This window comes from Cricetulus griseus, chromosome 2 (genome assembly GCF_003668045.3).
Source record: "Cricetulus griseus strain 17A/GY chromosome 2, alternate assembly CriGri-PICRH-1.0, whole genome shotgun sequence".
NCBI lineage: Eukaryota > Metazoa > Chordata > Mammalia > Rodentia > Cricetidae > Cricetulus > Cricetulus griseus.
In genome coordinates this window covers 364,677,855-364,691,058 of record NC_048595.1, presented here as the reverse complement: position 1 = coordinate 364,691,058, position 13,204 = coordinate 364,677,855, and the positions used below count along the sequence as shown (strand labels likewise).

Here is a 13,204-nt window from a genome sequence, read left to right as displayed (position 1 = left end):
CTTTTTCTATGGGGGTGAGTGAGACAGTATCATCCCAGGGAAGTGCCTAAACCAACAAATTATCCTTCAGGCCATGGATGCATGCAGACAGGAATTCTTGGAAGCACAGAACCTGAGAAACGTGTGTGTGTGTGTGTGTGTGTGTGTGTGTGTGTGTGTGTGTGTGTGTGTGTGTGTGTGTGTGTGTTTGTGTATCCACGCATGCATGTGTACACACACACACACACACACACACACACACACACACACACACACACCCATATCGATGATGAGGAGCCAGGCTGTATGATGTAGGACTGGATCAAGGAGCGAGCAAGGTTTAGCTGATCTTGATGGGAGGTCTGTCTAAGGGAGCAGTCTGCCCCTGCCCCTGCCCCTGCCCCTGCCCCCCTGCCCCTGCCCTGCCCTGCCCCTGCCCCTGCCCTTGCCCCTGCCTCTGCCCGACTCTCTGCTCATCCATCTCTGCCTCTTGGGTTCTCCTCTATAACCCTGCCCTGCTTGTCAGCCTCTCAGACCTGACCCCCTCCAAAAACTCTCCTAATGTATGCTGCTTTCCACAATCTACTACTAAAATTTACTACAGAAAAGGGCGGCTTCCAAACCCTGCTGGCAGAGGACACAACGGCTACCTTGAGTGACTTTCTTATTAGCAAAACCAGTTTCTCAACCAGACTCCTGGCTGTGACATCAGATCAGCAGTCTTTCTGTGATCTCTGCCTCCTCCTGCTCTGACAGCTTCCCTGCTAAACCTTCCCTTTTCTTTCTTCTTTCTGCTTCCACTCCTTCCCCTGCTGCCACTCTGCTCCACACGGCTGTCTGGCCTGGTTTGTAGTCACCTTTCCCCTTTCTTTCTCTTTTTGTGCAGGAGGCTTGTTTGAATACGTCTCTGCAGCCAACTACTTCGGGGAGATTACGGAGTGGTGTGGCTTTGCACTGGCCAGTGGGTCCCCCCAGGCCGGAGTGTTTGCCCTGTTCACATTCAGCGCATTGTTTACCAGGGCGAAGCAGCATCACCAGTAAGTTTGGAAAACACATCTTCACATCCACAGTTTGCTTTCGGGCCTCAGCATCACAGCTTCTAGGCTAGACTTTCATAACGATAACATCAATTTGAGTCACCAATCCCTGCTGCTTAAAGGAGAGAGCTGGAGGAGCAGAACCTGCAGCTTTCAGGGCGTGGGGCAGGGGTCCTCCTTTGTGCTGGCAGGTAGGTGTCTTCACATAAAGAGGAAATGACAGTTGATCAGAGAGTCAGGGACCACGTCTTTGTCACTGTGCTATTGGTGAGAAGCAATGCCACGACCAAGGCAACACTTGCGAAAGAAAGCGTTCAACTGGGAGCTTCCTCACACTCTCAGAGGATTAGTTCAGAGGTTTAGTCCATTGTCTTCCTGGTGGCAGCATGGTGGCATGCAGGCAGGCCCTGGAGAAGTAGCTGAGAGCCACATTCTGTCTGTAGGCGGGTTGTGGGGGAGGCTGGACTTGGCATGTGTTTTTGAAACCTCAAAGCCCACCCCCAGTGACACAGTTCATCTTACAAGGCTACACCCCCCAATCCTTTCATATACTACTATTCCCTGGTGACTAAGCATTCAAGTGCATGAACCTATGGGGGCCATTCTTACTCAGACCGCCACAACCTGAAAATCCCCAGAGCTGCCAAGAAAGACAGAGGGCTATAAAGAAGTGAGGGCAAGCACCCGTGACAAAGGTGACTCACGTGGTCAAATGGCCAAGAAACAGTCAGGGTAAAGAGGGAACTCCTTGTTGTCTGTGGGATTGCCTAGTCCATTGACCTAGCTGCTGAGAGAGGAAAAGTAACAGCTTTGTCCCATTGAGATGGGAGGGACCTAAATTGGAAGTCTGTAATGGATTCTGGCTTGGGTATTTGATGGGGCCTGCCCCTTCCTCCTAGAGATAGTTCAGATACCCGCCCCTATGCCTGCCTGCTGTGTCACCTCACAATTATTCTGGGGACAAGTAGCAGCCGCCATTTGCTTTCCTACTCTACTTAAGTCCCTCTAACTCTTCTGCATTCCCCCATCTCAGAGATCAACACCTACTTCCATCAGGGAATAGGGCAATGGGTGCTGCAGCAGCTTCGTCCAAGTCTCCTGGTGGTACAGGTCTAAAAGAGAAAGAACTCTCATGAGGTGACTCTTGGTGCTGGTCCTGGTGGCTTTGATAACATTTTGGCAGGCAGTGTATCTTGGGCTCTTCCGGCAGAACCATCTATAGTAGCAAAGGGCCAGATGGAATGGAAAGGAGAATGCTGGAGGCCACTTTAGTAGAGCCCAGAGTAGCCCAGCCATTACTCAAAATGTCCCATATCCAAGGCTGCTCCTGAGAGTGATGAACCCTGGATCTACTTCCAGGCATGTTGGTAGCTGTCACCACAGTGAAAGGTGCCTCCGAGACAGACAGAAAGAGAGAGAGACAGAGACAGAGACAGACAGAGAGAGACAGAGACAGAGACAGACAGAGAGAGAAGGAATTTAGCCACTCTTTGATTATCAGGTTAAAACAATAGTGGACCTGTCTCCCTTGGCTTCATGTAGGTGCTGCAATGTTGAATTGATCCCAGTGTCCAGGGAGTATGATCCCCTAAAGTCCCAAGGAAAGCAGGCCAGTCACAGTTATACTCTGGCTGTCCCTTCCTGCTGGGTCTTTAGGATCAAACCTACGGCCAGAACCAGCTGACTCTAACTTTTGAGAGACAAGGCCACTTCAGGGCCTGGTTCTCGGGGACGATGGCATCAGAGGAGCTTCTTCCCCCTTTTTTCCTTTTAGCGCTTATTCCATCTATATGAAGATGAATCAGAATCAAAAGCCTCCCTTTTTTGTGGCTTCACAGAGGAGATCATTCCTCTTTGTAGACCAGACACTGGTTAGAGCTCACTGGATGGGGTCTCAAGGTAACCCACATACACACACACACACACACACAGTTACAGGACATTCTGAGACAGGGTAAGGGGAGAAATAGTCCCCCCTTCGTCTCTCTTACTACCTTAGCATATCCTCCAAGCATGGTTATTGAACACCCAGAAGATCAGTATACCAGCCTGGTACCCCTAGCTACTGTGTAATATTTAGCTAAAACTTGGACACTTCAGATAAAACTGAACACTTAAGTAAATTTTAATTTTTTTCTGAGTCAGTCCTTGTAATTGTTATGAACAATAGACCTGTAAACTCTATTGATCTGAGTAGAGGTTTGATATCAGTGTATTGAACTTTGACCTTTTGCACATCTGAGTTTCCTAGTAGGGTTACTATTGCTATGATAAAACACTGTGATGACCAAAGCAACTTTGCAAGGAATTCTTGGAACCAGTTTGCCCATCTAAAGCAAGCTGGGGGAGGGGAGATAGAGAGATTGTTGGTCACAGTCCCCTTTCGCCTATTTGAGTTCCTTGGCCACCTGGATGGGGATGTCCAGTCTTGTTACTCAGCAGGGAACGTCTAGTAGTCTAGTCTGTCCCCAACAGCAGGGAGTGGACTAGTACAGTCTAATCTGTCCCCAGGAGAGATCACACTAAGTAACAGGCTCTCCAGACCCTTCTCATGGCTCGTGCTCTGCCTACGCAGTTTCCTCCTTCAGTAAACCACACCAGCTCCAAGATAAGCCAGCAGCACATTTGCAGTATGGATTCAGCAGCCGCTCTACCCCAGCTTCATTCACCTGTGTTCACGGAACCAGACAGAATGCCAGGTTCAGGAGGAGGCAGAGAGATGCCCACTCCTTAGCCCATTGATGTACTAGGGGAGCCAGGGAACCAAGATTTGGCTGACTCATCTTGGGACCTATCCCCGACAACTCAGAAACAATTCTTGACATCCTAATTCCAAGAGGGAAGAACCAGGTCACAGTCACAACCAGATCACAGCAAAACAGGAGTCCAACAGTGTAAACAGCTCATTACGCAGTATCTGGGACTCACTCACAGCCTCCTGGACTCTAAAGCGCTCAGACAGCTCTGCCTCATTGCCCCTGTGCAGTCTCTACAGCACACAGAATTCATCACATCTACTTGGGCCAGCCCTGCTCTAGAGCTGCTGCTGTCCCTGGTGGCCATTCATAGTTGCTGATGCTTCCTGCAGCTTTGTGCCACTGACAATAATACCATGTGGGAGACCTACACATTTGTGCTGACACACTCACAGAGGTCTCACCTCAGTGACACTGGTCTCTTATTGATCACTTGGATTCTGTGCCATTGGAGCCCAAACACTTACTGTCCCAGGGGAGGTTATAGAGCACCTGGGTTTCCACCACACTAGTCATAGTTGGGGCACTCCTTGCTTAAGGGGGACCTTGGAATACCCAGTGGGTCATGGTCACTTCTGATGCTTCTCAGTTTTCAGTTAGGTATACAGCTGTCTTCTGCAATCCCGGACAAGAGACCCCGAGAAATGAGGGCAACAGGTGTTGTCTAGGGGATTGCCACGTTTAACCCCTGGCACAAACAATGAATTGAACACCTGGGGAAAGATAGAAGGTCATGAACATTCACATTCAGGATGGAAGAAGTCTAAGGCTGGAAGTCTATTAAGTGAACACTGGCTTGGGTGTTCGGGTCTAGGTCTCCCCCTTCCCTCTATTGGTCCTCTCCAGATACCTGCCTCCACTTCACGAGGCTTACTTCCACCTCCCAGGTTTGCTCGAATCCCACTATCCTTTAGTCAGAAACGGGGTCACTGTGGTGACTGAACTCTACTGGAAGGCAGAAAGTTCTGATCCCAGCCCCCGAGCTGCTGCTCAGTCACAGATTCATGTGACCACATGAGACGAGGTCATACTGGAACTAGGTGTGGCCAAGCCACCATAGGGGGGATGCTTATTAAATTTGGGAAGTGGCAGAGTTGTATACCCAGAAGAGGGCGTCATGTGGAGACAGAGATAGAAAGGCCAGGCAGCCAGGGCCACCAGGGGCAGGTGGGTGAAGGCCTTCAAAGGGAACATGTCTGTCACAGCTACCTGCAGTCAGGCTTGTAGGGGAGGATCTCATGCTATTGAGTTCTGGCACTTTGTCAACGCCTACAAAAAAAAAAAAAAACGGACACATCAAACTTCAGCCATTTTAAATTGACCGAGCCTTCAGGAAGTAACGGCCACGAGTTTGACCTCTGAAGGACCCCGATTTCTCTGCGAGGTGGCCTGAAGTAAGACTAGATGGAGACAGTGTCCACTGCAACCTAAGTGCACATAACCAGGCACTTAACTGGGCCTGGTGGAGTCCGGTTGCTCAGTCCCAGGCTGAAAACGTGCACAGGGACCACGGCCTCTTCTGCTGTCTTCTCACGCAAGCTTGTTGCTGTTCTTTGCATCTGCGGTGTTTGATAGGACAACTGAATGGTGGCTTGTCTCTAATCAGACAAATGAGCACCCCTGCTTTTGAAAACTGGATTGGGAGAAGACCAAACAAGAGGTGGCTGAGTCCATTGTGGAACACTTTCCTCTGACAAATCAGGGACCGAGAAAGTCCCTCTCAACACCTGAATGTGAAACACGGGAAATGAATGATCCCTGAGTTTTCCGAACAAGAGCCTTACTAGTGAAAAAAATCCCAAGGTGTTTTGTGTTGCCAGGGAAACCAGGGTCATTGGGCTCTCAGTCTCATCAATAACAACATTGAAAGGTGGCATCAGGAAGAGCTGGGAGACAGTGTTACTAGGGTTTGAGAGAAAGCCATAGGGCAGCTGAGGTGTGCGGCAGCTACTTGGGGGTGGGGAGGACATGGAGGACAGGGAAAAGAGACCAGCATGCAGTGGGAGCCAGCAGCCATGGGAGCCTGTGAGCAGCTTACATGGCAGCTGGCAGCAATAGAGTGCAGGTGCCTGAGAGAACAGGCTCGAGCTTTGACCGGTATCTAAAAGAAAGAAAAGAAGAAAAAGGAAGTCACACTTTTAAACTCTGCCAAGGGGGCACATTTAGTAGAGCTGCGAGATGGCGTAGCATCAGCAACTGCACCGAGGGCTGGATTTCTCAGAGGGGAAAGTACATTGTCTCATTGAGGTTTAATTATTCCTCCTGTCTCTTTAACACGACTTTTCGTGAATGTGGCTTCCTGAGGGTCCCTTGGCCAGGTGACTAACAGGATGAACTTTTTAAATGAAGGAGTCATCGGTATGAACTGTTCTACTCACTGGAGTAGATCAGAATGGAAGGCCAGCTGTAGATTCCGTTCCATTGGCTTTCTCAATGGGCCTCAGCAGCCTCTACCGTAACATTTCGTCCCTTAAGAAAAAGGAGCTTAAAATATCTTAGAAAGTGGGCTGGAGTTGGGGGGTACGTGTAATCAGTGTAATCATGTCCATGTCCATCCACCATGAAAGAACTAGCATCTGAACCAGAGTTTGCATTGCACCTCCCTGAGAGACTCCAGGCAGGGCACTCAACCAAGAACAAAGACACCAGAGCGCCCCCTTCTGGCCAGAGGACTGAAGATCTGCCTTGCTTCTGACCAGGAAGGATGGCCATTGGAGTTCCTGCCCCTAATCTATCTAGCCTGGTCCTGTCTCAGGTCTGCATCATCGACTTTCAGGGTTGAAAGTGCTTTTGTCACCAGTTCTTTAAATCCTAAAGAACAATTCAGTTCTGTGGAGGTATAGTCAAGAAGTTATTGGCCTTACAAGCTGAGGACAAAATAAATAATAATCCTTTTTCACGATCTTGTTATGTTACTTTGGCTGGTCTGGAATTGAAAATCCCATTTCCTCAGCCTCTCAGGTAGCTAAGAGTATAGGCATGTAGTGATAGAGTTAGCATATACATAATTTTTTTAAACAACCCAGTAAACCCAGCAACTAAACTATCAGTTGAGTTACTCAGAAGGAGACGCTTCAAAGAGCAACCCCTAGGTGTGTGTTCACTAGCAAAATAGCATTGGCTGGCAGTGGAACTGTAATGACAGCTCTGGAACTTCCGTTTATAATTGCTCCTATTGATGGTCATGCCCCAGGCCTCTAGCTGCTGTGTTTGCTAACAAGTGTAAAACTTAAAGAGATTTAAGGGGAGGCTGCCTCCTGTGGGAGCCTGAGCAGCCATGCTTACTTAGCAAAGTACTGAGTGTCCGACAGATCACAACTCCCCATGAAGTGGCAGACTAGATTACACTAGATTACAGACCTGTGCTCATTCTCGGGAGGGGGGGGAGCCTGAGCCTGAAGATCAGCCATAGAGGAAACCAACTGAAAGAGTGTAATGTTTAACCTATTTATTAAGTTCCATGTCCCTTGTAAAACTACCTCAGTGTGTCCTGGGGACATAGTGATGAAATTTTTGTAGTAGTGATTTAGAAAAAGGAAGATAAGAAAGAATGTGTTTGTGGATTGCTGGCCTTCCCCTCTATAGACTTGTGGCACAACTAGGCTCCTTGGTTTCCGTTCTTAGTCTACCGGTTTCATGATCAGCCTCTCCAGCTGACTGCCTGTGTGGATGCACTGAAAATACGTGTTTCAAGGGAAGAGCTGAATTGTGGGCGTTACCCAGTTGTGTGTTTTGGTACATGTCAGCATCCCATCCAAAAGGAAAAGTGAATTATCCAGGTCACTTCTGAGACACACCTCAGACACTTGAAAGTGACTATAATACGAATAAATGGCAAGACCTTATTGCAAACAAAATACAAAAAAAAAAAAAAAACAAAACTTAGGGCTGACAAGATGGCTTAGTAGGCTAAGGTGCTTGCCACCAAACCTGAGATTCTGAGTTCAATCCTGGGTATCTATGTAGCAGAAAGAAAAAAAGAACCAATTCCCAGAAAGTTGTCTTCTGACTGCCATACATTTGCCACAGTGTATATGTGTGCATACACATACACACACACACACACACACACACAAATATATATATATATATATGGCTAGTTATTTCTTGCATAATCACTTTCATTACCATCTTCTAAGATGCTTAAATGGCAGAATGAATTTGGTTTTTAAACCCTTTTTTCTCTCATTTTAGGTGGTACCATGAGAAGTTTGAAGATTACCCCAAATCAAGAAAAATGCTAATTCCATTTGTGCTTTAGCTGCTGTCAGTGGCATTGCCTTGGAAGAAATTCTTCCTCATGAGGCTCTCTGGACACTTAAAAATGAATTGTTTTCCTTAATTCTCCTGCAGCTCCATTGTTTTCAGGAAGGGTGTTTTAATGCCCTGGTACAGGAGTAAGCAGATCATAAACCAATCCCACTGTGTGCTGTTGCCAGGCCAGGAATGAGGAACACTGGATCATTGCAGCTAAGGTGTCTCTGGCTCCAAATGTGCCTCTTTGGGGTTTAGATTTGTTTGTTTTAAATTTTTTTGTTTTGTTTTCATTTTTTGCTTTTTTCAAGATAGGGTTTCACTGTGTAGCCCTGGCTGTCCTGGAACTCACTCTGTAGACCAGGCTGGCCTCCAACCCACAGAGATCTGCCTGCCTCTGCCTCCTGAGTGCTGGGATTAAAGGCATGAGCCACCACCCATAGTTTGTGTATTTTTGACACAAGGTCTCCCAGTGTAGACCAGGCTGGCCCTGAACTCACAGGGTTATGTGAGGCTTCTTGCATAAAGGTGTATTTGTCTCCACCTCACCAGTGCTACCAAACCTGGCAGTGTCTCTGGGTTCTGTGTCCCAAAAGTGTAAGAAGAAACAACGGACCCCAACACCTCTTACAACTAACCGACCCTGCAAGGAATGCAGGCAGGTCAGCACCCTGCCTCCTCTGTGCATGTGTGTTCTGCCTGCTCAGACCTGGCCAGAGAGGCCTGTCGATGTGGGGATAGTCACAGCCCAGAAGAGATCACAGTCTGCTGTCCTTTGCGACACCTGCTGTACAGTGGGGGTCTTGAGCCATTTGACCCCAAAGGCTGGGAAAAGACCTCTTTCACTTGTTCCCACTCAGCTCTCTAGGTGAAGTGCTCCTGTCAACATGCTGTGTCCCCAGGAGAGGTGGGACAATAGAGTGTATCCACTCACTCACCGGCCCTGCTTTTGCTCTTCCTTTGGGCTAGGCAGGACTAGAATTCTTTAAGGCACTTTAAAAACATATTTTATCATTATAAAACAAAGCTGCAGAGCAGAATCTCTTATTTTGAATGTACCCAAAGACCAGTCATGGCACACACCTGAAACCCCAGCACTAGGGAGGCTGGAGTGAAAGGAGGGAAAACTCAGGGCTAGCCTGGGTTGTGTAGGGAGACCCTGTCTGGAAAAAACAAAAACAAAACAAACAAACAAAAACAACTAAAAAACCAGTACCAATTGGTAATAGTCCAAGGAGATGGCTGCAGTAATTAAAGACAACGCCCACCCAAGCACCAGCTTGGGAGAGAGGTCTCCTGCCAGGACACTGACTCCAGTGTAGCTCTTTGCAGTCTGGGGACCACTTGTGGAGAGCCATCTCCACAGGACAGACCAGCACTGCCCCAGGGCAATGCATTCACTACCGCCCCTTGTCATTAGGACAAGTGGTGGGACAGTATGCTCTTTGACCCCACTAAAGGTGCTGCAGTAGCACCTCCTGGCACACCTCATGGTGTACACAGTGGCCCCCACCCACCTTTCCTGCAGGTACCACCTTCCATGCCCCCAACACCCGCCTTCCCCAGGTCCACCTCTGGGTACCCAGCACCCACCTTCCCTGTGTCCTTCCAAGCTAGCCTTCCCAGCAGGGCTTCCTCAGCTCTTTTGTTCTCACACACAAACCACTCTCTGTGTGTCTGGTGTGCAGAACGACCAGAATCGACACAGAAAACTTCACAGTATGGCCGTTCCGTTTTAATTTTAAAAAGCAGTGTTTAAAGGGGGTGGGGAGGAACATCACCATAAGTAAGTCCTCCGCCTTCCCTTTATCTTCTGACCGAACAATTGCTTGAAAACTCGAAGCACTAAATACGGTAGCTCTCCTTTCAATACCTCAGAAGCAAGGCCTGCCCTGGTGTGTTCTGGGAAGTTCACGTGGAAGGAGGTACTCAGCCGAGATCCTGGGGGTGTTTGCTGCGAACTTGACCTCCCTTGGAGGAGGGCAAGATGCCACAATAGAACCGAGGTCTCTGGGTTGCCAGACAGATGCCCTGACACTGAGCCACACATTAACCCTGTGGTACATCTTTGTTCATGAAGGACCAAGCTGCCCACAGGCCTGGTGCTTGCTCCACCCACATGCTGAGGGAGAGATCGGTTTAGAAGGAATCCCGGCCTAATATTCCACTCTACTCCATTTCTTAAAACTCTCACTTATGTAAACTGTGATTATTAAGGAAATTAATAAAACTACAGTTCCAAGTCCAGTCGTATTGTTTGTCTTGGTGGTTGGTTGGTACCATCACCTATTTAGCGTTCAGCCCTGGAAGCTGACCTCTTTCCCAGTGTTGGATGGTCCTTTAATATCCTCGGTGAAGTTGCATAAACCATGGGACCCTTTTATTATTTTTTTTGTGTGTGTGTGTGTGTGTGTGTGTGTGTGTGTGTGTATGTGTGAGTTTAATACTAGGAAATGTCATCCTGGTTTGTTTTTGTTGTTGCTGTTTGTTTGTTTGTTTGCAGATTTTTTTATTTGAATTAGAAACAAGATTGTTTTACATGACAATCCCAGTTCCCTCTCCCTCCCATCCTCCCCTACCACCCCCCCCAACTAAAACCCTACCTATCACATACCCTTTCTGCTTCCCCTGGATGGTGAGGCCTTCCATAGGGTGTCATCAGAGTCTATCATATCCTTTGGGATAGGGCCTAGGCCCACCTCTGTGTGTCTTGGCTCAGGGAGTATTCTTTTATGTGGAATGGGCTCACACACACTTGACAAAAATCTTTACAAACAAATGATTATATAGTTATGCTAAAAAATCTCTAATTTTACTTTTAGGATTATTTTTGATCTAGAGATTTTTTTTTAAGATAATATATTTGGAAGAATACTTTTTTACTTTTCATCAATTTGGAGTGTGTTGCTTTATTTTGTTTTGAGACAAAATTGTACTGTGTGTTCCAAGCTGCCCTGAAACTCCATCCCCCTGCCTCAGTCTCCCAACTGTTGAAAGTATAGGTATGTGCCACCATGCCCAACTCATTTAGTTTTTTACACAAAAGGATTTTTTTATCTTTTTTTTGTGTGTGTGTTTATAGATTATTTTTTGCAAGTTTTCTTTGTGGCTTTTGGGTTTTCTTGATAACCTAAAGGAAGTTCACATTTCACAGCAATAACAGGACAATGTGTTAAAGTGTATCCTATCTGGTTCTGTTTTTGTTGTTAATACAAACATTAAATTTTCTTTATAACTGATTTATCTCCCATGTTTAGTTCTCCTTGTATTTCTGATAATGGTCTTGCTTCATGTGAATGAGTCTGTGCCTCTTACCAACTTAAACTTCGTCCTCCTCCAGCTGACTGCTTCATTACTTAAAGTCTGCTTTGTCCAGAACATGGCCACACTGTCTTCTTGGTAGATACATTCGTCTTATATCCATCAGTTGGGGTTTTTTTGTTTGTTTTTGGTTTTGTTTTGCTGTTGAGCTTTTAGATGGCACTCATTTTAGTCCTCTTTAACAAGTGGATTTTACAAATAATAAATTAGTTCACATTGTCTTACTAATCACGGCACTGGGATATTTCTTTAATCATCTTATTATTTTTAAAGGTTTATTAGTATTTCATGTGTATGAGTGTTTTGTACAAATGTATGCTTGTATACTGTATGTGAGCAGAGCCCAAGGAGGCCAGAAAATGGGGTCAGTCCCTGGAACTAGAGTTACAGATGGTTGCTAGCTGCCATGCAGATGCTGGGAATCAAACCTGTGTCCTCTAGAAGAGCAGTCTATGTTCTTAACCGCTGAACCATCTCTCCAGCCCTCTTATTAAAACTTTTTTTTCTCTTGCTGTCTATAATGATTTGGAAAAAGAGACTTCCTTTAAAAAAAAAAAAAGACAACTGAGCCTGGCCTTTAAATTTTAGAAGTGCCTTCCACAGTGTCCAGGCACAGAGGTCAGCTCAGCATGTGCTCTTAACACATTTCCTGGTGTACAAGGACTTGGGGAGTTGCTCTTCAGCACCTGTAGGAGGAGGCGGCGGGTGAGGAACCACCCAGATGTGTGCTTGCTCTGTGGCATAGCAGATCCTGGCCCCCAGGGTACATCCCAGTGAGGTCCTCCTAGCTGTTGACAGACCAAATTCCATGCTCTAATGTGGAAAGAGTTTCGTGAAGATTTGTAGTTTTACAGAACAAAGGTCATAGATCAAGGGAAATTCAAAATACATAGGTGGTTACATCAGAGAGGTGGTTACAGAAAGATGGAGGAAGCTTTGCCATAGGCCCAAGATGCTTTCTAATGGTATTCTTAGCATTTGAGTTGGTGGTCTGCTAAGCTAATAGATTTCAAAAGGGTTTTATTCCTGAGTCACAGGATGCCAGTTATAACACAGAGGTGGTCAAAGAATGGCTATTCTGGGGGCTAAGGCTAGCCCGAGATAAGGTAATCAGCTTCTGGACCTGCGATATTCCACCCTCTCCACATCTCTGTAGTTGTAATCAGTTAGTCTTATCAGGTATGGTTTCTTTCCACAACTTGGGACACAGATGTCACATATCCAGGTGTCACATGTCCAGGGGCCACATATCCGGGTACCATGTGTCCAGGCGCTCACTATGTGCTCACCTGAGTCTCAGGCACCTGCCACGTGGTTTCACACTGTTCTTCCATGGCCTCAGTAGCCTCAAACATAATCACCCTGCTGCCACTCAATTACTGCCCACATGTCTCCTCAGAGGGACAGCACATGTAGAAGAAGCTCTGGCCCAAGACTTAGCTCTGTAGTCTCACATCTGTGTAGGGTTGATAGGGTCACCTCAGGTAATGAAGGCATAGGCACTTGTGGCAGTTGTAAACAGTGAATGCATATGTGATCAGACATTCAGAATGGCATGTGCACTGTTGCTGGAATGTCTGGATTCTCATTGAATGTGCCACAGCAGCGTACTTCATTCTGTATACCCAGATACTTTGGGTTTCACCCACTTACAACAAAGTGTGCTCTGCTGACGGGTAGTCCTGGCTCACTGATTCCTTGCTTTGAGCCCACAGCCACATTTGTTCCCTTATTTCACAGCATAAGAGTGTCATTCTTCTTGCGGAGTTAGAGTGACATTTGCCTGCATGTATGTGAAGGATGCATTATAGCTGACTGATCCTGCGGTGACCCCCAAAACCCCACTCCCTGGCATCA

The 13,204-nt window shown here is 46.9% G+C and overlaps 1 protein-coding gene across 1 annotated transcript in view; it reads left to right on the top strand.

Moving 5' to 3' along the window:
- Nucleotides 1-8,114, top strand: part of Srd5a1 (steroid 5 alpha-reductase 1) — a 30,422-nt gene extending 22,308 nt beyond the window's left edge. Inside the window, exons 4-5 of the mRNA XM_027400120.2 lie at nt 866-1,016; nt 7,967-8,114. Coding sequence (XP_027255921.1) covers nt 866-1,016; nt 7,967-8,033 — 218 coding nt within the window. The 3' untranslated portion in view covers nt 8,034-8,114. The remainder of the gene's footprint in view (nt 1-865; nt 1,017-7,966) is intronic.
- Nucleotides 8,115-13,204: the final 5,090 nt, after the last annotated feature.